Below are 19,799 nucleotides of genomic sequence, written 5' to 3'. Positions count from 1 at the left end.
ACCCAACTTCATTCGCAGGACAGTGCTACAGCATCGACGCGCATTTACTCAGTTTAATGCTAATAATATGTTTTTTTTTTAACTACCAGTCGAGAGGAATAAAGAGAGCTGAGCGAGATGTCTCTGGTCTCTAGAGACGCGCGGGCTCCTTTAAGACTCCGGGCAGTGCGACTCCCGCTGGTTCCCCCCTTGTGGTTTTGCATCTCACATGAAAGCGCGCCGCTGCGGTGCCAAACTAGGCAGCCGTTTGTTTGGACAGAACGATAGTGGCCCCGCCCACTGCATTCCTCCCCGCTCCGCTCAGCCCCTCCCCTCCTCGTCTCCCTCTCTCTCTCTCTCTCTGGGACAAACGCTCCCCTCCCTCCCCATCTCTCTCTCTCTCTCTCTGGGACAAACGCTCCCCTCCCTGTCCCTCTCTCTCTCTCTCTGGGACAACGCTCCCTCCCTCCCTCTCTCTCTCTCTCTCTCTCTGGGACAAACCCTCCCCTCCTGTCCCTCTCTCTCTCTCTCTCTCTCTGGGACAAACGCTCCCCTCCCTGTCCCTCTCTCTCTCTCTCTCTCTCTCTCTGGGGCAAACGCTCCCCTCCCTGTCCCCCTCTCTCTCTCTCTGGGACAAACGCTCCGATCCCTGTCCCCCTCTCTCTCTCTCTCTCTCTGGGACAAACGCTCCCCTCCCTGTCCCTCTCTCTCTCTCTCTCTCTAGGACAAACACCCCCTCCCTGTCTCTCTCTCTCTCTCTGGGACAAACGCTCCGCTCCCTGTCCCTCTCTCTCTCTCTCTCTGGGACAAACGCTCCGCTCCCTGTCCCTCTCTCTCTCTCTCTCTCTCTCTCTCTCTCTCTCTCTCTCTGGGACAAACGCTCCCCTCGCTGTCATTAAGAGGCGAATAAACAGGACCGTTGAACTCTGAAACGTTCTTTGGGCCAGCGTTTAAAATAGCCACGCAAAGCGAAACCAAGCCCGCGCAACCTCGCATTTCCAACCGTCTTTGACCCAACACAACTCCTGCTCTCTCCGTGACCCAGCGCAATCCCGGGTCTCTCTGACCCAACATAACCCTGACACTCCGGGACCCAACCCAGCCCCCCGCTCCCCGCGACCCAGCACAGCCCTGATTCCTCTGACCCCAAATAAAAAATAAACATTTTTTTTACAGTCACGCCGACTGAGACTGTCGGACGAACGCACCACCTCAAAGGGAAGCATTTCGCCAGATTTATGGCCCACATTTGGAGGTTCAGTGGCTGAGAGGGGAAAAGGCCGGGGTTGAACTTATAAATGACCCCCCCCCCCAATCTCATTCTCAATTAAGGTTGTTGAACACCCGTTTAAGTAATTTCAATTTTTCTGCCCTGACTTGTTAACGCGATCCAGGTTTGGCTCGCTGTCGTTTGCTTGGTCTACCAAACGGTTTGTTTGTTTTAGTTGGCCTGGTGTCCGCGCTTTCAACAGTTAGGAGCCCGTCGATTCGCCTCAGTCTTGCACGCGTTCAGTTAAAACGTCACCTCTTTCCACGTAATCATCTGCGAGTACAGCACAATAAACACAATGTGAATGTGGGACTTTTATTGTACCTCGGCACGCATCGCTATTTCTAACACAATGTGAATGTGGGACTTTTATTGTACCTCGGCATAGATCGCTATTTCTAACACAATGTGAATGTGGGACTTTTATTGTACCTCGGCATGCATCACTATTTCTAACACAATGTGAATGTGGGACTTTTACTGTGCCTCGGCGTGCATCACTATTTCTAACACAATGTGAATGTGGGACTTTTATTGTGCCTCGGCACGCATCACTATTTCTAACACAATGTGAATGTGGGACTTTTATTGTGCCTCGGCATGCATCACTATTTCTAACACAATGTGAATGTGGGACTTTTATTGTACCTCGGCATGCATCACTATTTCTAACACAATGTGAATGTGGGACTTTTATTGCACCTCGGCACGCATCACTATTTCTAACACAATGTGAATGTGGGACTTTTATTGTGCCTCGGCATGCATCGCTATTTCTAACACAATGTGAATGTGGGACTTTTACTGTACCTTGGCATGCATCGCTATTTCTAACACAATGTGAATGTGGGACTTTTATTGTACCTCGGCATGCATCGCTATTTCTAACACAATGTGAATGTGGGACTTTTATTGTACCTCGGCATGCATCGCTATTTCTAACACAATGTGAATGTGGGACTTTTATTGTACTTCAGCATGCATCACTATTTCTAACACAATGTGAATGTGGGACTTTTATTGTACCTCGGCATGCATCGCTATTTCTAACACAATGTGAATGGGCTTTCATTGTCCCGCATGCATACACTTAACACAAGTCAGAGGTAAAAATCTTAATCGCTAGCATATTAAGAATATTATGGGACTGCGCTAGCGGTCGGAAGGAAAAACCAGCAGACGCAGGGCTCCCCCAGGACCGAGTCTGAGAAGCGCCGCTGGGGGGGGGGACAGAGTGAGTCTTCTGAATCCGCTCCAGCGGTTCTCCCTCCCCATGAGGGAACGCGGTATAGGCGGACTGCCTGATCACACTGTCCGCTTGTCTGCGGAGAGGCCAGTACAGACCGCCGCAGCTGAGCTCGATGACATCACTCGGCCTCGGATGGCATCACGCAACAAAGCGCGGGCTCTCGTTATGTGTGCTCTGAGATTCAACGGACGCCCTACACACACACGCACACACACGCACACATGTACACATACACACACACGCACGCGCACATGTACACACACGCGCACACACACAAAACCCCCTCCCTCTCACCCACACACGGACCCCCATCCCACACAAACAAACAGGTCAGTTGATACTGTGAGGGATGAGGCACCCCCCCCAAAGAACCATGTGACTCAGCTCATATCTGTGATTGGCCCAGTCTTCATGCCCATGAAAGGTGTCTGTTTTCCATGATTGGCCCAAGCCTAAGGAAGCACGGGAAGGATGACTGACAGGCTCGTTAGTGAATAGATGGGAATATGGTTCTGATCGGCAGTTTCTGATTGGGGCTGCAGACAGGCTCCCAATCCAGCCCAGATCCATGCTCGGTTTTGTCTCCTGCCTGTCTCCCTTTTTAAATGGCTGCTTTTACAAATATCTTCAATACTACAGAGCAAGATATAGGCACAGTTACAGAATGTATGCATATGTATGTATATGAATAGACATTGGTACATAGAATTATATACATAGATATATAAAGTTATATTCACAGGTGTAAAAAGATATAGGCAAATGTTTATGGAAGTATATTGTTTGGCATATAAAGGCATATGCATAGCTGTAAAAAGGTATAGGCATTGCCATATTAAGGTATAGGGGTAGGTACACAAAGTTGTATGCGTTGACATAGGAAGGTATAGGTCCGTTTTGTACAGTAAGAGCGCGTGCCGTTGCAGTGCTCAGAGTGACTGGCAGATAGGAGGCACCTGGCTTCTCCGTGGCCTGGGAAGCCGTGGGCCACGCCTTGTCATTACAGACCATAATCACGCGTCTGCTCGCTGCCCACGAGCCGCAGAGCTGGGCGCGGATCGAACGGGGGCAGGACGCTGCTTAAATTAAACGCTGGGTTTCGGTGGGGGGGTGGCTCCACCCACTCTCCCTTCGCGCCACTGTGATAAGAATCAATCGGTCCGCGGTGTGAGGTCCATGTGCGAGCTATACAAACGCAGACTAATTCTAACTGTCCGTCTCGTCGGCCGCTGACCCAAAGGGATCCGGCTGAATTTGATTGTTAGGTGCTTCAGATCATAAGCTAAGCAGACCCCACACGAGAGGCTGACGGAGGGATTAAAGGCCGGGATGAAATCAGGTGAGGTTTTTCATCTGAGGCACGGCTGCTCTCCAGACACGCGGATTTCACGGGTCTCGCGTCACTGACGGGTTCGATTCATACTACTGCGAGAAGCCAGCCAGCCACAATACCGTTCAACAGGCACCCAGAAAAAGTCTGTGAAGTTCTTTCCATAGGGCTGTCGTTGTTATTTTTCAGACCGTATTTATTAATAATAATAATAATAATAATAATAATAATAATAATAATAATATAACCGCAATGCAGGTAATAATAATAACTAATATTTGCCAATGCAGGTCTGATACTGTGGCATTCACGTCGGTCTGGGAATACTATATCTTTTGCTGAACATGTCAATTCAACACCATTCTGATTGGCACGGCCATTTTTGATCATTGTAGAATAACCATAGGCCTACTATAATTTAGCGTTAACTTATTTTTAATGAGTTTCATTTCCAGTGTGCATTAAAAAGTGAGCAAGAAAATAAAAATAAATCACATTCTGACCATCATGGACACTTTTTTTGGTTTTTTTTGCATGTTTTAATGCACATCGGAAAATAAAGAACATCAACCCACAATAAAACTTTGCTAGGTCTCGCCACTTGTAGCATACATTTTAAATAAATAAATAAAATGGAAAACTCAGACGCGCAATTTTGTGTGGCTCGTGTTTCTTCACGGTATTAGATAAATAACTGAAAAAGAAATGCAGAAAGAAGTTAAGAATGTATAAAGAGATGCCTATAAGTGATGGGTCAGTGTCAGTCACTCACCACTATAATGGTCACACTCACGTGAGCCTCTTCCGCCCCCGAGACAGTCACAGTTGAGGTCTATAAACTGCGCGCGTTCACTTCACAAGCGAATTAACATCGAACCACGAAGCGTCACAGCCAGACTAACGGGCACCAAAAGCTGAAGGATTTACAGCAATTCAATTTTTATCATCGTTTAAGTTTTTATTGTTGTTAATTAAAGGCTACTTACGCACAGGGATATTATTTTGTAAAAACGCGACCCGTACAAACCGTTTGTTTTCTACAAGAGACCATGGCAGTTTTGACAGATGGAGACAAATGCATCAAATATTTGCTGTTCACGTTCAATTTTATTTTCTGGGTAAGTTTCTACTGGTGTGATTTCATGATTTGTCGCTTTTCTTCACTGGAGTTCGTATTTATTTAAATGAGCAGCCTCTGTCAATCAACGAGACAGTGTTGACATTTTACAGTGTACGTAAGAGAGCGAGTTTATAACACACCATGCGAATTTTTATTCTATGAGCACGTTGATATTCTGTATGTCATCCATAAATAGTGCGTCTATACCAGTATGCGCTTTTTAATGTTTTAAACCGGGCGTATTGTTTGTATAGCTACGTTTTCTCTAATAATTAAATGCACTTTTAAAATTAAAAAGCAATTGTGCCGTGGTGCTGTGTCATAGTATTTTAATAACAGAGTGCATGTGTACTCTTTTAAAAGCCCAGACCCTCCACAGACTTCCAGAATACGAAAAGCGCATCATTCTGAACGCGCTGTCCAGGGAGCTGATTTTTCGGTTGCTCGTCATCGAGTTAATCGGTGACGGGCTGCATCATTACCCTGCTAGTTAGTGTCCGACTGACCCAATTCCAGTTGCAGTTGCTGGAATCCCGAACTCGCTTGACGGCGAGGGTTTAGCCAATGGGGATGAGAAATCACCGGCAATGGCAAAGGTCCGAAATCAGAGGCGAGGGCGGGGGTCCGAAGGAAGTGTTGGGCGTCGGGGTGCGACTTTTGCGCAATCCCATAATATGGGACTTTAATAAACACGTTAATAAATAGCCTAGAGGTAGCCTACACCACACTGCAAGATATTCAGTTTGAAACTGTAAGAAACCTTAGAGTCAATCCAGACGTAGTCTGTGTTCTACGATAGTAAAATGTGCTCTATGAATTGAATGAACTGTGATTTTCTTACTGTGTACTTTACTGTGCTTTTTTGCTCAGTATCTTTTAAACTGGTGGGCGCGCCCACTTAGCAAAATATCCAGATGCCCGACATACGTTTCCCCTCTAATCTCAGTTTCTATAATTAGAATGGGTTAATCTCTTGAACAAATTAAGATTACAGGGCGCGACTCAGCCGCGGCTGTCTGCCCTGTAGTCTGACAGGAGGGACACATTATACCGCCGCCCATCGCTTGTATGACTTGTAATTTAAATTAATTATATAAAAAAAGAACTGGAAGCGCTGCCCGAGACAGCCTGCTGTGACGCGGACCAGACGACATGGCTACGTTCTCAAAGCGAAACAAGTTCAGGAGAAGTATTGCCTACAGTAGGCTGAGGGCGGTACTTTTCCTGAACTTGTTTCGCTTTGAAAACGGAGTCATGTCATCTGGAAGTCTCTGGTCCGCGTCACAGTAGTCTGTTGGGCATCGTTTTTAGTTCTTTTTTTTTTAGATATTTAATTTAGTGGTCAGAGCAGCAGTGTGATGTAGTGGTCAGAGCAGTGGTGTGGTGTAGTGGGTAGTGTAGCAGTGTGGTGTAGTGTTTAGAGCAGCAGTGTGGTGTTGAGCAGTGTAGCAGTGTGGTGTAGTGGTTAGAGCAGCAGTGTGGTGTAGTGGGTAGAGCAGCAGTGTGGTGTAGTGGGTAGAGCAGCAGTGTGGTGTTGGGTAGTGTAGCAGTTTGGTGTAGTGGTTAGAGCAGCAGTGTGGTGTTGAGCAGTGTAGCAGTTTGGTGTAGTGTTTAGAGCAGCAGTGTGGTGTTGAGCAGTGTAGCAGTGTGGTGTAGTGTTTAGAGCAGCAGTGTGGTGTTGGGTAGTATAGCAGTTTGGTGTAGGTCCTCATTATCAGGAAGCCGTGGTGCAGGCTTGTTCCAACAAGCAGTAACACACCTGATTCTACTAATCAACCCCGTGGAATCTCTGCTAAGCACCTTGATTAGTAGAATCAGGTGTGTAACCGCCCGGTTGGAACAAAAGCCTGCACCCACACCGGCCCTTCCTGGATAAGATTGAGGACCCCTGGTGTAGTGGGTAGTGTAGCAGTGTGGTGTAGTGTTTAGAGCAGCAGTGTGGTGCTGGGTAGTGTAGCAGTGTGATGTAGCGGGTAGAGCAGGAGTGTGCTGTAGTGTCTACAGCTGTAGTGTGTAAGCTGCAAATAAGCACTTTAGAAAATGTCACTTTGAATAATTTGCACTGTTAAAGCACCAGAGTCTGTCATGGCATCTGGAAACTGTCAGACCAAAAAGCAACTAGTGTATGCTCCCCCAGTATTTATAAATGTTCAGTAGCAAACTATCAGCTTCAGTCTTTTCTGAGGTCTATATTTGGCCTTGTGTTTGGCTTACAATGCATGTTTTAAAATAAGTCTGATATTTCTTTGGGTCTACTTCCCTCACGCTGCATGTTCTCGACATACCTTACCAGCGCAGCGCTTGGATCGTTGGTTTACTGTGGTGCGATCAATAAAAGCATGCAGGGTATTGACTGAATTTCGAATTTTCATCTGGAGGATCTGTTGTGTATCACCTCACCCAGACCTTATCTGTGGAGACAGAGAAACTTCGGTGTTTGAGGCTGGTCTGTGATAGAGCCAGTGAACAGTGGACACACTGGTTGGTGCAATTTAAGGGTAATTCTTTTTTTAAAAGGAGAGGTATAAAACAAGGGTGTCAGAAATTTGGTTGAAATATATCTGATGGAAATCTAAGATTATTGAAACCACAGCAGTTTGGATGCGTAAATTCCATTGGCAGTTGCTTTCTGGTACATTTCAAATAACATCGAGTGCTTTTGTACATTCGTTGAGTAAATACAAGATGTCCTGGCTGAGGTATATATTTAAAAAAGGTTTGTTTTATTTTAAAACGTCGAATTTTGGGTTAAAGGGGAGCCTCTATTTCTGTTGGAGATTTCGCGTAGGCTGTCATCACTGCGAAGCGCTCTGTGTTTTTTTTTGGGAATCCGCACGCGGTGTTTATCCTGACCGATCCGCGTCCCCGGCTGTCTCCGTGTTTACACTGAGCTGCAGCCGTGTTTATTCAGGACTCGGCGGAACCACCGCGCGCAGCGGTTACACCGCTCACAGAGCGCCGCCGTGGGCCTAGCATTAGTGGAAGTGATTACCCTCCAGTTTGCAGTATTCGGGAAGCTATTCATCACATCAGCAGCACTGAAAGCTTAAAGGCCCTGGGCAGCCAAAAGCATTCTTTTTGCTAGTTATTCTATATGTAATGGACTACAGAGAACATGTACAATGATTTCAAGCCACGCTTTAATATCCTGAAAGTAACAAAGTTGTTTTACTGTGCACTGCAGGAGGATGTTGCATTGGTCATTTTGAGACCCTGCTTTGTTCTTTTTCCTTTGGATAAATATGATGTACGTATATCCTTTAATTAAAATTAAAAGAGGGACCCCAAAAATCTCTGATAGAAACTTTTTAGCAGTACCTGCTCTTAGACACTGGGAGGGTGCTGAAGCTCCTGAAGGGTGAGACTCAGCATCTGGCAACCAGCTCAACATGGCCTGGGAGAATATTATTTATTTATTTATTTATTATTATTATTATTATTATTATTATTATTATTATTATTATTATTATTAATAATAATAAACTTAAAATTGTATAATGCAAGTTCATAAAGCAACGTTCAGTCTCTTTTTCTGTTTTTTTTTCCTCTCTGTAAATGACTTGAACTTCATGTGAGTAAACTGCATGGAATGTGCCTTCATGTTTAGGAAACTAGCTCTGTTTGTTCACAAACTTCAGGCCAGATTGAGGCATCGGCTTGTGGTTGCCAGGGTTGGTTGAATTTGTTTTGTTTCAACATAATTTGACCCCTTAATCATTTTCTCCAGAACTTCAAAAATGTTATCACTAATAATATAAAACAGCATACGTAAGATAAGAGCTAACCAGTTTATTACTATGACTGTTATGATTATTATGGTTATTATTTGCATTCTTCTGCTTCTTCGTCTTATTGTTATGGTTGTCATTATTGTTATTGTAAGTATTACTTTTTCTGCATTGAAATTACGGTAAATTGTAAGGGCAATAGCTTGCATAAGCTGGCAGCAGGACTAGCAAAATGTATCACAGGATGATATAAAAACACGAAAAGCCAGTGCTGTCATGCAAATGAAAATTTCTGAACCCAGAGAAAAAGAAATACCAAACCGCCAAACGGCTTCTTATATTTAAAAAAAATGAATAATAATAATTAAAAAACTGGCACACAGAAACCAGACACGGTAAGTACGACCAGTTCTGCTCAGGAACGAATAACTCAAGACGTCAGTGACGGTTCAGGTAGTCTGGCTGTAAAATACTCTTCTGGCAGACCTAGCTCATTCGTACCCACGCACGGTCCCTCCCCCACCCTGGGCTGTTTTTTTTTTTACGGGGAGCAGGTAAGCGCTGCCCTGGCAGGCGTCCCAGAGCCTCTCTCTCGGGGGAGAAAAACAGAGCCGTCTCCGGCAGATCTCTCGCGAACGCGACCGCGCAGCGCTAACTTTACAACATGGGGCTGCTGGGCGGAATTAAATGCATCAAGTACTTGATGTTCGTCTTCAACTTCGTCTTCTGGGTAAGTCCGCCCGCAGTTGCACTGCGTCTTGAACGTCCTTTTCCGAGTCTGTGTTGGCTGCGAGTTACGCCGTTCGAAACGGGATTTGGAGAGCGCGGGTGTTGAGCCGCGTTAAGCGTTTGAGGGAGGGTAGTGGGTGCGGGTGGACAGCTGATGTTGAGTGTCCCAGGTGAGCCATGCGGTTTACAAAGGCAGCCTGGGCACAGTAAGCCTAACGTTCTTCAACATGGGTTTAATGTTTATTTGAGCTGAGGAGCACACCCTTTTGTTTGATGTAGTTTAGTTTTTTTTGGGAATTTTCTTGATGCTCAGCCAAAATTCTGATTCAAGGAAAACAGTTTGGACAGTTCTGTCCTCAGAATGTCTAGACCCGTATCGAACCTCACTTTTTTGAGTAATATTTGAGGTGAGGTGATCTTTAAAGAGCCAAGATATCTGAAAGCAGTAGTCTGGGACGTTTTCCAGTCCGGTTCCTCCTCAAGTCATAGTGCAGAGACTTATTTGGCAACAGCAGTCAATGACCTCAGACAGAATCTTGCAAATACGGTGTCAGTTGTTGCTCTTTTAGGCTTCGGTGGTATGTTGTACATTACAGACCATGGAAATACTAATACATCACCTTCAGGCTGTATATCATATGTGAATGAGGGGGGGGGGATTTTTTTGCTGTCTTTTTCTGTATGCAGGCTCCTCTTAAGCTACATTATTGGCTAGCGTGGTGTAACATTCCACAGCAAACTGTTAGCACGCAGTCATACATGCCTGTGGCATCAGGTGATGACTTTGCTTTTTTAGCCCCTGGTTAGCTTTAGCCTTATCAGGGAAAGGCAGTGCTTTTGTGCTAATGGGCCCAGGTGCTCCGAGAGCAAAATTGAATCCATGAACTGAACCAAAATTTGAGAACCTTTGGGTAAATTTTGACTGAATTCCATGCTAATCCTGTAAGTGAAATGCCAATTTTTTCCCCCCATTTGAGAAATACTGCCAGAATAAGACCTTTTCTTTCTCAGCCTGATTACAGAATTGTGTTAGTAAGAAATACAAAATAGAAGAGAACTGTTTTCCATGTCTTCTGTGTGGGTGGGGGGGTGGGGGGTGGTGGGATGTGCCGACTGTTGTAATCAGGAGTCTGTTGAATCACGTTAAGTATCAAGTCATGCATTGTAATTACATGACCAAACGTTGTTTTGGGCGCTCAGTGCCGTGACGTGATCTTTCCTTCTTGTCGCAACCAAAACAGTAATTTAGCCATTTAACGCAGCTGCAACAATAGCAGCACAGGACAAAAATGAACCTTTTACTGTTGATTGCTTTTCTAGTTTACAGGACGCTAAGCGGTTTCAAAAAATAAATGACCTCAAAAAAATGAAATGGCTAAATTGATGAATAAACCCATGAAAAAAATAGGTGAACAGTCAGGCAGCCTAGATGAATTACTGAAATGGGCTGTGAGCAGTAGGCTTACAGAGAGAAGCTCGCTCGTTAATACGTTAAAGCATATTAATAGACCTTTTATTGACTGCTCTGATTAAACCATGACATCACAGGAAGTCTCTTGGACGACGGGAGGTTGTTTCGTCGTGCACAGCCTGTCAACAAGCTAACAGCTAATGTAAATACCGTGTACGGAAAAGATCCACTCAAAACACAGTTAGCTTGATGTGAAAATAAGCAGTCTAGGATACCCCCCTCTTTGCGCTCTCTGTGGGAGGGGGGGGCGGTCTGGCAGTGCACTGTGGAACTGTCTCCCTCAGCCTGGTCTGTTCAGATAGAGACGATGGGTGTGTCGTCGGAGGGGAATTCAAATTAGGGGCTGGCAGGCTGGCATCAAAACCACCCAAACCACCGTGATGCAATCTGTCTGTCGGGGATGCCCAAAAACCATTTTTTTGAAACAGGCTGCTCAAAAATGACGCAGCATCCTGAAATAAGCGATGTTTTCGAAACCCGAAAATGCCCCAGCAGGGCATTATCAAGCGCGTTAGTCCCAGTCCCCGGTTCATTCCTAGTCGCAATCACATTCACCTAATTAAACTGCGCCCCAAAGCTTGCAGGCACGTCAGTTGCAGTCGTAGATACGAGGAGTCGTGTGTCAGTTGCAAGTGCAAGTTACACTCCTGTGTTCCAGGCACAGTAGTTGAGGAGGTGGAGATATGCTAGTCTCAGTTACGATGCGCGTTAGTCACGGTTACAAGTACAGCGCATCAATCTGCACATTAGTCTGAGTCTCAGGTACATCTGTCTCAGTCCGAGCCGCACTAGGGGGCGACATAGCTCAGGAGGTAAGACCAATTATCTGGCAGTCGGAGGGTTGCCGGTTCAAACCCCGCCCTGGGCGTGTCGAAGTGTCCTTGAGCAAGACACCTAACCCCTAACTGCTCTGGCGAATGAGAGGCATCAATTGTAAAGCGCTTTGGATAAATGCGGTCCATTTACCATTTACCGGTCCATTTACCATTTACCAGTCCATTCACTAGTCTCAGTGACTCCCCCCGTCCCCCGTGTTTTGATTGTGTGAGCTGCTGCTGTACGGTGTGTGGTCACAGTCACTCCGACTCGTAAACACCGTTTACGGGCAAAGTCTGTCCTCGTATAAAACAGTCCTTACGAAACCAATGCCTTTATCAACAGCATTTCTCACAGATACCTGACTGATGTGCACCTGCTGTTACTGAGGGAGTTGGAAATTGCTAATGCAGAAGAGCTGGCTGTCTGAAACTCTTGGCCATGTTTCAGAAGGGGTCAAGTCGAAATACCTGGCTGCTTTGCAGTTCTTGCTGTCTGTTTTTTAAAATTTATCTCCTGGCATTAAAGGCAGGGACTGTTTAATGTGTAGTAATGTATGAAGCATTTGGATGAACTTCAGGAGAAAAGCACCTGCTTGGACTCATACTCCTCTTGTGAGTAGACACTCTTTTAACACGGGAAAGATAACCAATCAGAATCAAAGCCCTAGCTGGAGGTTCCAGTGCACTGCTGTTTGCTTACACTCAGAGATGACAAATACGACTAATATTACGTATACCTGATACAGTACAATACGTAGGATGTGATGCGTATGTTTATTAAATCCGGTATCCATTAGGAAAGTGGTTCTCAAACTCAGTCCTGGGGGAGACCCCTGTGGTGTGCTGGTTTTTTGTTTCCGCCAGTCTCTTGCTCAGCTAAGATTGTTTAACATGCAGTTTGTGTTTCATAGGTTGTAGGTGGGAATACTTTATAAATGTATAAACGCAACCTGTGGCCTTGACTAGATCCTCTGTGCGTGACAGAACAAGGTTTTGTGCGAAACGGTGCGTCATGTTACGGCAGTTTGACGTCCGCGTGTTATTCTTACAGGAGTACGGTATCGTCTCAAATGCTGCTATTAAATGAATGCGTCAGAGAACGTAGCGTTAGCCTCCGCAGAGCCGCCGACTGGCTGAAAGTGATTTGCAGGTTGATGGCCGTTTCCTGCGGGTGAAATGTTTAAGCACGGTCGTCACGGCTACCGTTCCCGCCCCGCGTCGGAGCGGCGTCTCCTTCCCCCGCGGAAAACGATCCGCTCCCTTGCGTGCCGGGACAGGCACCGCGATCGACGGCCAGACCACACGGAAAGTTTTCGAGCAAACCTGTCGCTTCCTGTTCTTGCTCCGCGCTTCAGGCTTCCAGGAGTCACCAGTTCTAGGTTCGCTGGAGTGTAGAGCCTCGACTCTACACCGGTGTTCTCTTTTCAGGTGATGATCGGCCTAAATGGATCTATCTACTTTATTTTGCAGCGGCTATGCCTGCCGCTAGACGTTACATTACAGGCATTTAGCAGACGCTCTTATCCAGAGCGACTTACACATCTTTTTGCATAGCATTTACATCGCATTCATTTATACAGCTGGATATATCCTGAAGCAATGCTGGTTAAGCACCTCGCTCAAGGGTGCAACGGCAGCGTCGGGGAATCGAACCTGCGACCTTTAGGTTACAAGACCAGTTCCTTAACGCTAGACCGGAGTCCATTCGACTGGAGACCTATTCCGATGACTGGGGACCAGTTCTGGGCTTTCATTGGCTGGGCTTGAGTTCAGAGGTCGCAGCGGTGCATTCTCAGTCTGTTGGAAAAAACCCTGCTGCCGTTTCTGCGCCTTGATTGGCAGACGGGAAGGTCCACGCCCCCCACCGTTATGCAGGGGAGCGGGGGGGGGGGGGGGGGGGCGGCGGGGTGTGCTTTTGAGGGAGAGTCAAATGTCTTACCTAATCCTAACCGCAAGCACGTGTGACTCAGTGCCTACTCACCTTAGTTTTTACCGCTTACCGCTCGCCTGTGTTTACCCCTTGGTGGGCGGCTGCTCTTCATTGGCAATGTGCCGTAAAATGTTTTTGTGAGGCGGGTGTGAGATGGAGCCCGGGGCCTGTTTAAAAACAGAGGAGAAAAGCAGAGGTAACCCTTAGCGGTGTTGGCGGTTATGCGGTACTGGGCTGGAGGACCCGGGGGAGGGGGAGGGGGAGGGGGGGGGGGCCCTCAGTGACTGGGTGGACAACTGTTACTCTCCAAAGAGTTCTCGCTGACCCCAAGGGGAAGGAGGATTGGCTCATTTTTGAACAGAAGCAGACGCGACAGATAAACACCGCGCCAGAAATCGTTTCTGCAGTTCCGGCATGTTTTATCAGATTTAGCAGCACGCTAACGTTTTCCGTTTTGCTGCTAGCGGCTTCTGCGTTCGCTGTTCAGTTCACCACGCAGAGGAAGTGCGCAACGTAGCGTCTGTTTAAGAGGTGCTGCTGCTTATCCAGTCTTACGGAGCCACGTTCCCTCGCCAGGAACCCGAAACCGTGAGCTCTGCGGTCGGTACGGCTGCAGAACCGAGCCGAGAACCGAGCCGGGACTGAGCCAGAACCAAGCCAGAACCGAACCAGAACCAAGCCAGAACCGAGCGAGAACTGAGCCAGTACCGAACCAGAACCAAGCCAGAACCAAGCCAGAACCAATCCAGAACCGAACCAGAACCAAGCCAGAACCAAACCAGAACCGAGCCAGAACCGAGCCAGAACCAAGCCAGAACCAAGCCAGAACCGAGCCGGGACCCGGGGCCGGGCTTATGCGGGCGGGATCGGTGACGGGTGTCTGTTTGTTTGTTTCCCCCGTCTCTCCAGCTGGCAGGGACGGCGGTGCTCGCCATCGGACTCTGGCTGCGCTTCGACCCCAAGACCAAGGGCCTGTTCGAGGGGGAGGAGTCACCCTCCGTCTTCTTCACAGGTAAAGGTGTCCCGCCCGGGCCCCGAAATCTCCCTCCGCCCCTCCTCCTTTGTCCCCCCCCCCCCACCTGTACGCGACCACCCTCGCACCCCTCTCGCCGTTGCCGTCGCTATGACCTGAATGGTTTGGGATTTCAAATTTAAATGCGACTGATTCCGGTTAAGAGAATAATGCTGAAGACCGAACCAACAGTATCGCCAAGGCACTGGAAACCTGACCTAGACAGGGACTGAGGAGCATTTCTAGGGCCCTCGAACTGCAGTATTTTTTTTTTACTCTTGTTTTCTTCGCTGACGCGTCTGTGTCGCCTCTTCTCTGCCCCGTTTCAAAATGGCCGCTTTGGGAGGGAGTGAGTGAGTGAGGGAGGGAGGGAACCCGTTCGAATGCGAGAAAAAAAAAAAGGTTCGAAAGGCGGGTCTCCGCGTCGGCGGGGAAAAAGCGGGAGAAGGGGGGTCTGTGTCTTTCCCCGGCCCGTGCCTTCTGAGGGTAAAACGGGGACACTGCGTTTTGGGGGGGGGGGTGGCCGCCAGCGTGTGCGAGCCAGTCCGAGATAAAGCACCCGATTCACTGCCGGAACAGGAGGCCATTGTCACACAACTCCGGGATTTTTTTGTTTCGAAACTGCATAAATACTCCCTATTTTTTTCTTCTTTTTTTTCCACTTCTGCGTATGAAAGTGACAACTTCAGCGAGAGGAACAGCAGCGTGTGTGTGTGTGTGTGGGGGGGGAGGGGGGGGGTGCTCAAAGAGGGCGGGGCCGAGAGGGAGAGAGAGAGAGGAGGAAGCGGGCGCGGTGACCGCATCGCGAGCGCGAAACGCGTTCGGTTCGGGTCGCGTGCGAAAACGGGGCGCCGGGGGCGGCGCTATTTGGGGAAGCTGCTCTGAGGCGGAGGCTCTGCCTCACGGACGGGGTGGTGGGGGGGTGAGGGGGGGCGCGTGTGGGGCCCTGACCGCACACGGCGCCACGGTCGATTCTGGCGGAGTGCCTGCTTGGTCGGGTGACTGCTGGCAGCGGCCCAGTTCCGGCCTGACGTTGGCACAGTTGCCAATTTAGTTACATGGAAAGCTGTGACCCGTTCCAGGTCAGAACTGGGCCATGCAAAGTTGTCTGTCAGAGGTAAAACTCAATTTCCCATGATGCATAGCAAAAGAGCCATTATGCATTAATGAGTACCAGACCACCCAGATGTGCACAATAGATTATGTCAGATCGGGACTCTTCTATGGTATGGGGGTACCATAGAGCTGTTTTAACAAGATAGATTTACAGGCAAAATGTACATTCTTCCTATATCCCAGCTGCGTTCTGTTCTGCCCTAGTTCAACCAGCCTGTCGGAAAAGCAGGCTGCCGCATGCCATCCGCCGTTATTTATCATGTGATATGACTCATTGGCTCTATCTCATATCTGCTGAAGAGCACGCCCATTCTTACCGCGCGACGCGCGGTACTGCATGCCGGCCCGCAGGTGGCGCTGTCGGGGCGGTCTCTGACGCTGTGTCCCTTTCCGTCGCAGGCGTGTACATCCTGATCGGCGCCGGGGCGCTCATGATGGTGGTGGGCTTCCTGGGCTGCTGCGGGGCCATCCAGGAGTCCATGTGCATGCTGGGATTGGTGAGTCCGCCGTTGCTTGTTTTTGCGTCGTTATTTTCCCCTGGTGAATTCGGGGGTTAAATGTTTCTGCACTCGCACATTTGTGGGCCACCGTCCTGCACATTAACCCTTCGAAGAGTAGGTTTTTGGAATGCTATTTTAAAATTCCAAGTCAGTGTTCTAGAACTTTCAATTACCAGTAGTGATTATGACATCAACATTAGAACGTTCAGCTAAGAACATTCTAAACACATATTTGTGATCTTACACCTTAAAGGGTTAAACTAATAATAGGGCCTGCTGGGTGTGAACAGAACCTGCCATTTACACTGCAACAGAGTGGAGAACCTGCATGTCATTATATGGAGATCTCAATTCACATTATGATTGGGTGGGAAATTTGCCAATCAAATTGTGACTAGCTGGAGGCTTTGTCCTGCTGTTTTATTGAAACATTAATGATGCAGAGCAGGGGGCGGGACTCTGGTGGGGTCTGTGGGGGGGTGTGAGGTGGGGTTCGAGGGGGGATTAAAGTTCAAAGCCTCTTGTCCTGAATCCCTGTGTGCTCATGTGTAAGCCCATATTGGAACTGGGACAGCTGTCTCTCCCTGTCGCCAGGTCAAAACACACACCGGCAACGCCAGAAGAATAGCACTGTACAAACAGTGCATTTTAGGAAACAGTACGACACCACAGGGAACTGTGTTACTAGGATACAGTAATACACCAGAGAGAAGTGTGCTACTAGGATACAGCTGGGACTAGTGTGTGTGTGTGTCTGTGTGTGTGTGTGTGTGTGTGTGTGTGTCTGTGTGTGTGTGTGTGTGTGTGTGTGTGTGTGTGTGTGTGTGTGTGGTGTGTGTATGTGTGTGTGTATGTGATGTGTGTGTGTGCGGTGGTGTGTGGTGTGTGTGTGTGTGTGTGTGTATGTGATGTGTGTGTGTGTGCGTGTGTGTATGTGATGTGTGCGTGTGTGTGTATGTGTGTGTGTGTGTATGTGTGGGATAACAACCAGTCTTAACTATTTTTTATTCTCCGTCTAGTTTTTCTTCTTCCTGCTCGTCATATTTGCTGTAGAGGTCGCGGCAGGAATCTGGGGCTTTTCCAACCAGGACAAGGTCAGTAAAAGCTTTCCTTTTCCGACCGGCCAGCCAATCAGAGCGCGGCCAGCGAGCCGGTCGGCGTTCGGGAAGGGGCTCGGCCGTTTCGCGTCCGAGTGAAAGATCAGCCGCGGGGGCCGTGTGAAATATCGCAGAAAGCGCTAAATTAAATTTTCGCGTTTCTCCCTCTTTCTCTCTCTCTCTCTCTCACACCCTCCCGACCGATTCCTGGCACAGATCGTGAACGACGTGGCGGAGTTCTACAGGAAGACCTTCGAGAACTACAAGGCGACCAAGCAGGAAGTGCTGAAGGAGACCCTTCGCCTGATCCAGCACGGGGTGAGTTCCGGCTTCCTCGGGCCAAACGACCCGAAAACCCCAGAAGCGACGAAACTAGACCCACCGGGAGCTCGCTGGAACTACGCGCGCGTTCCACTCTGAAGTCGCCACCGGGGGGCGTTTTTGAATCGCGAGCTGCTTTTCGGCACGTGTGCCAAATAAGGCGTCACGTGTGTGCGGTGGTGTGGTGTAGGTTCGACTGCGCTGGTAGAAACGGTCCATGTTCTGGTCTTTCTCTTCTCCTCTTCAGCTCAAATGCTGCGGCACCACGGGGACCAAATTCGACGGCGCCGGCGACACCTGTCCCAAAGCGGAAGGGTTGGAAGTGCTAATCACCAAGGTGAGAGCGCCCTCTGCTGGCCAGAACCCTGCACTCTAGGGTTGAGACTGGATTACTCGGACTTTGTCTTGTACAGCAGTGCTTCGAGTCCCTGCATTCACTGCTTAGACAGAACCTTATGGCAACTGTAACTTAAAATGTGATTTTTAAAAAAAATTTTTTTTACTTTTTAAATTTCTAATGTAACACATAAACCACAGCATACATATACATACATACATACATACATACATACACACCCCCTTCCAGCCCCAGAAAGTGGGAATATTCATAATGCAAAAATTTTGTAGTAGACCAGATACCTTCAAATACAAGCGTGAACATTTAATCTATAGACATCCAGTTTTTAAAGGCTTCCCAGTTGTTTCTTGTCTAGATTTGTTCTGTATATTTGTATAAATCACCTTCTCACACGGAGCCATTTTTAAGAGTGCATTTAACCAAGGGTGAATCTCAGGGGGATGGGAACCCATAACGTGATGGTTTTTTTGTGTCTTTGTGTCCCGTGTGTGTTTCAGAGCTGCCCGAGCGCCATTGAGGAGGTGTTCAACTCCAAGCTGCACGTGATCGGGGGGGTGGGAATCGCCATCGCGGTCGTTATGGTGAGATGGCGCTCCCCCCCCACCCCCCCACCCCCCAGTCCCCGCAGCCATTACACGCTGACTGTTGTAGTATTCCACAAATGCAGTTTTTTACCTGCTGCACTGTTCACCAAGCTTTACCTCACACGTGTGCGTATCACTACTGGCTCCAGAACCGATGAGGTCCAAGCTACGCCCCACTATTTATTTTCTAACATCTCTCCATCTCTCCCATGTCTGTCGTTCCCTCTCTTTCACTCTCACTCCCTCTCTCTTTCTCCCTCTCTCCCTACACTCTGTCTCACTCACTCACTCACACTCGCTATTTCTCCCTCTTTCCCCAACTCCCTCTCCCCACACACCGTATTCATCTCTCTCCTTCTCTCTCCCACTCCCTCCATCTCTCTCCCCCCATTCCATCTCCCTCTCTTTCTCCATCTCTCTCCTGCCACTCCCCTTTCTCACTGCCCTCTCCCCCTCTCCCTCTCCCTCCCTCTCTTCCTCTCAGATATTTGGTATGATCTTCAGCATGATGCTCTGCTGCGCCATCCGGAGGACCCAGCAGGTGGTGTGAGGCTCCCATCGCCACGGCGACGCCTCCCTCCTGCTGTTCTTAACGTCTGCCCGTCAGTCCCAAGGCCACAGCTTCAACTACCTTTACAGTTCGCAACCTCCCTGTCCTCGCCCATCCTGTTACGTCACAGTGTTCTACCCAGTCACTAACCGCGTTTTCCGTACTAGCTGAAAAGCAGTTATAGGCTGCCTTTGAACCGGTTTTGGAATTTTACTTCAGAAAGCTAACGTTGTGAGGATTTTATTTAGCAAATAGCTAGCAGTGTTGTGGTTTCGTGATCACGAAAAAAAACAGCCTTCAAGTTTTACTGTTTTTGTATTTTTTAATGTAATGAGTTTGTAAAACTTGTGTTACTGAGTGGTACTTGTGGATTTTTTCAAGCAACAAATGATATTGACTTTTGTAACATTTCCTAAGAGTAACCTGATTTATACTCTTGATTTTTTATGTATCTATTTTATTGAACACAAAGAAATGTAAGTAACATTTTAAAATGCCAAATAAAATTAATCAAAATAACTAATGTTGTCCTTTATGGTGGTGGACAGTTTTTACTGAAGATAACACACGACAAAATCAGCTTTCATTTCTGCTGATCGCTCTTCCTCTCCCTGTGGTACACCAAGAGACCCGCGCA

The 19,799-nt window shown here is 47.9% G+C and overlaps 1 protein-coding gene across 2 annotated transcripts; it reads left to right on the top strand.

Annotated features, from left to right (window-relative positions):
• Positions 1-4,648: 4,648 nt before the first annotated feature.
• On the top strand, positions 4,649-19,681 carry LOC135245530 (CD9 antigen-like). Of its 2 annotated transcripts, none has more exons than XM_064318633.1 (8): positions 4,649-4,946; positions 14,534-14,636; positions 16,152-16,249; positions 17,272-17,346; positions 17,566-17,667; positions 17,918-18,007; positions 18,526-18,609; positions 19,097-19,681. In XM_064318633.1, exons 1-8 carry the CDS (start codon positions 4,878-4,880, stop codon positions 19,160-19,162), a joined length of 687 nt encoding a protein of 228 aa, XP_064174703.1. In that variant the 5' UTR covers positions 4,649-4,877; the 3' UTR covers positions 19,163-19,681. The 2 variants fall into 2 exon arrangements, with proteins under 2 accessions (XP_064174703.1, XP_064174704.1); XM_064318634.1 differs by lacking the exon at positions 4,649-4,946 and adding an exon at positions 9,229-9,406.
• Positions 19,682-19,799: the final 118 nt, after the last annotated feature.

The sequence above is a fragment of the Anguilla rostrata genome, chromosome 19 (genome assembly GCF_018555375.3).
Source record: "Anguilla rostrata isolate EN2019 chromosome 19, ASM1855537v3, whole genome shotgun sequence".
NCBI lineage: Eukaryota > Metazoa > Chordata > Actinopteri > Anguilliformes > Anguillidae > Anguilla > Anguilla rostrata.
Note: the sequence above shows the minus strand (reverse complement) of the source record. Positions and strands in the feature narration are given on the sequence as shown.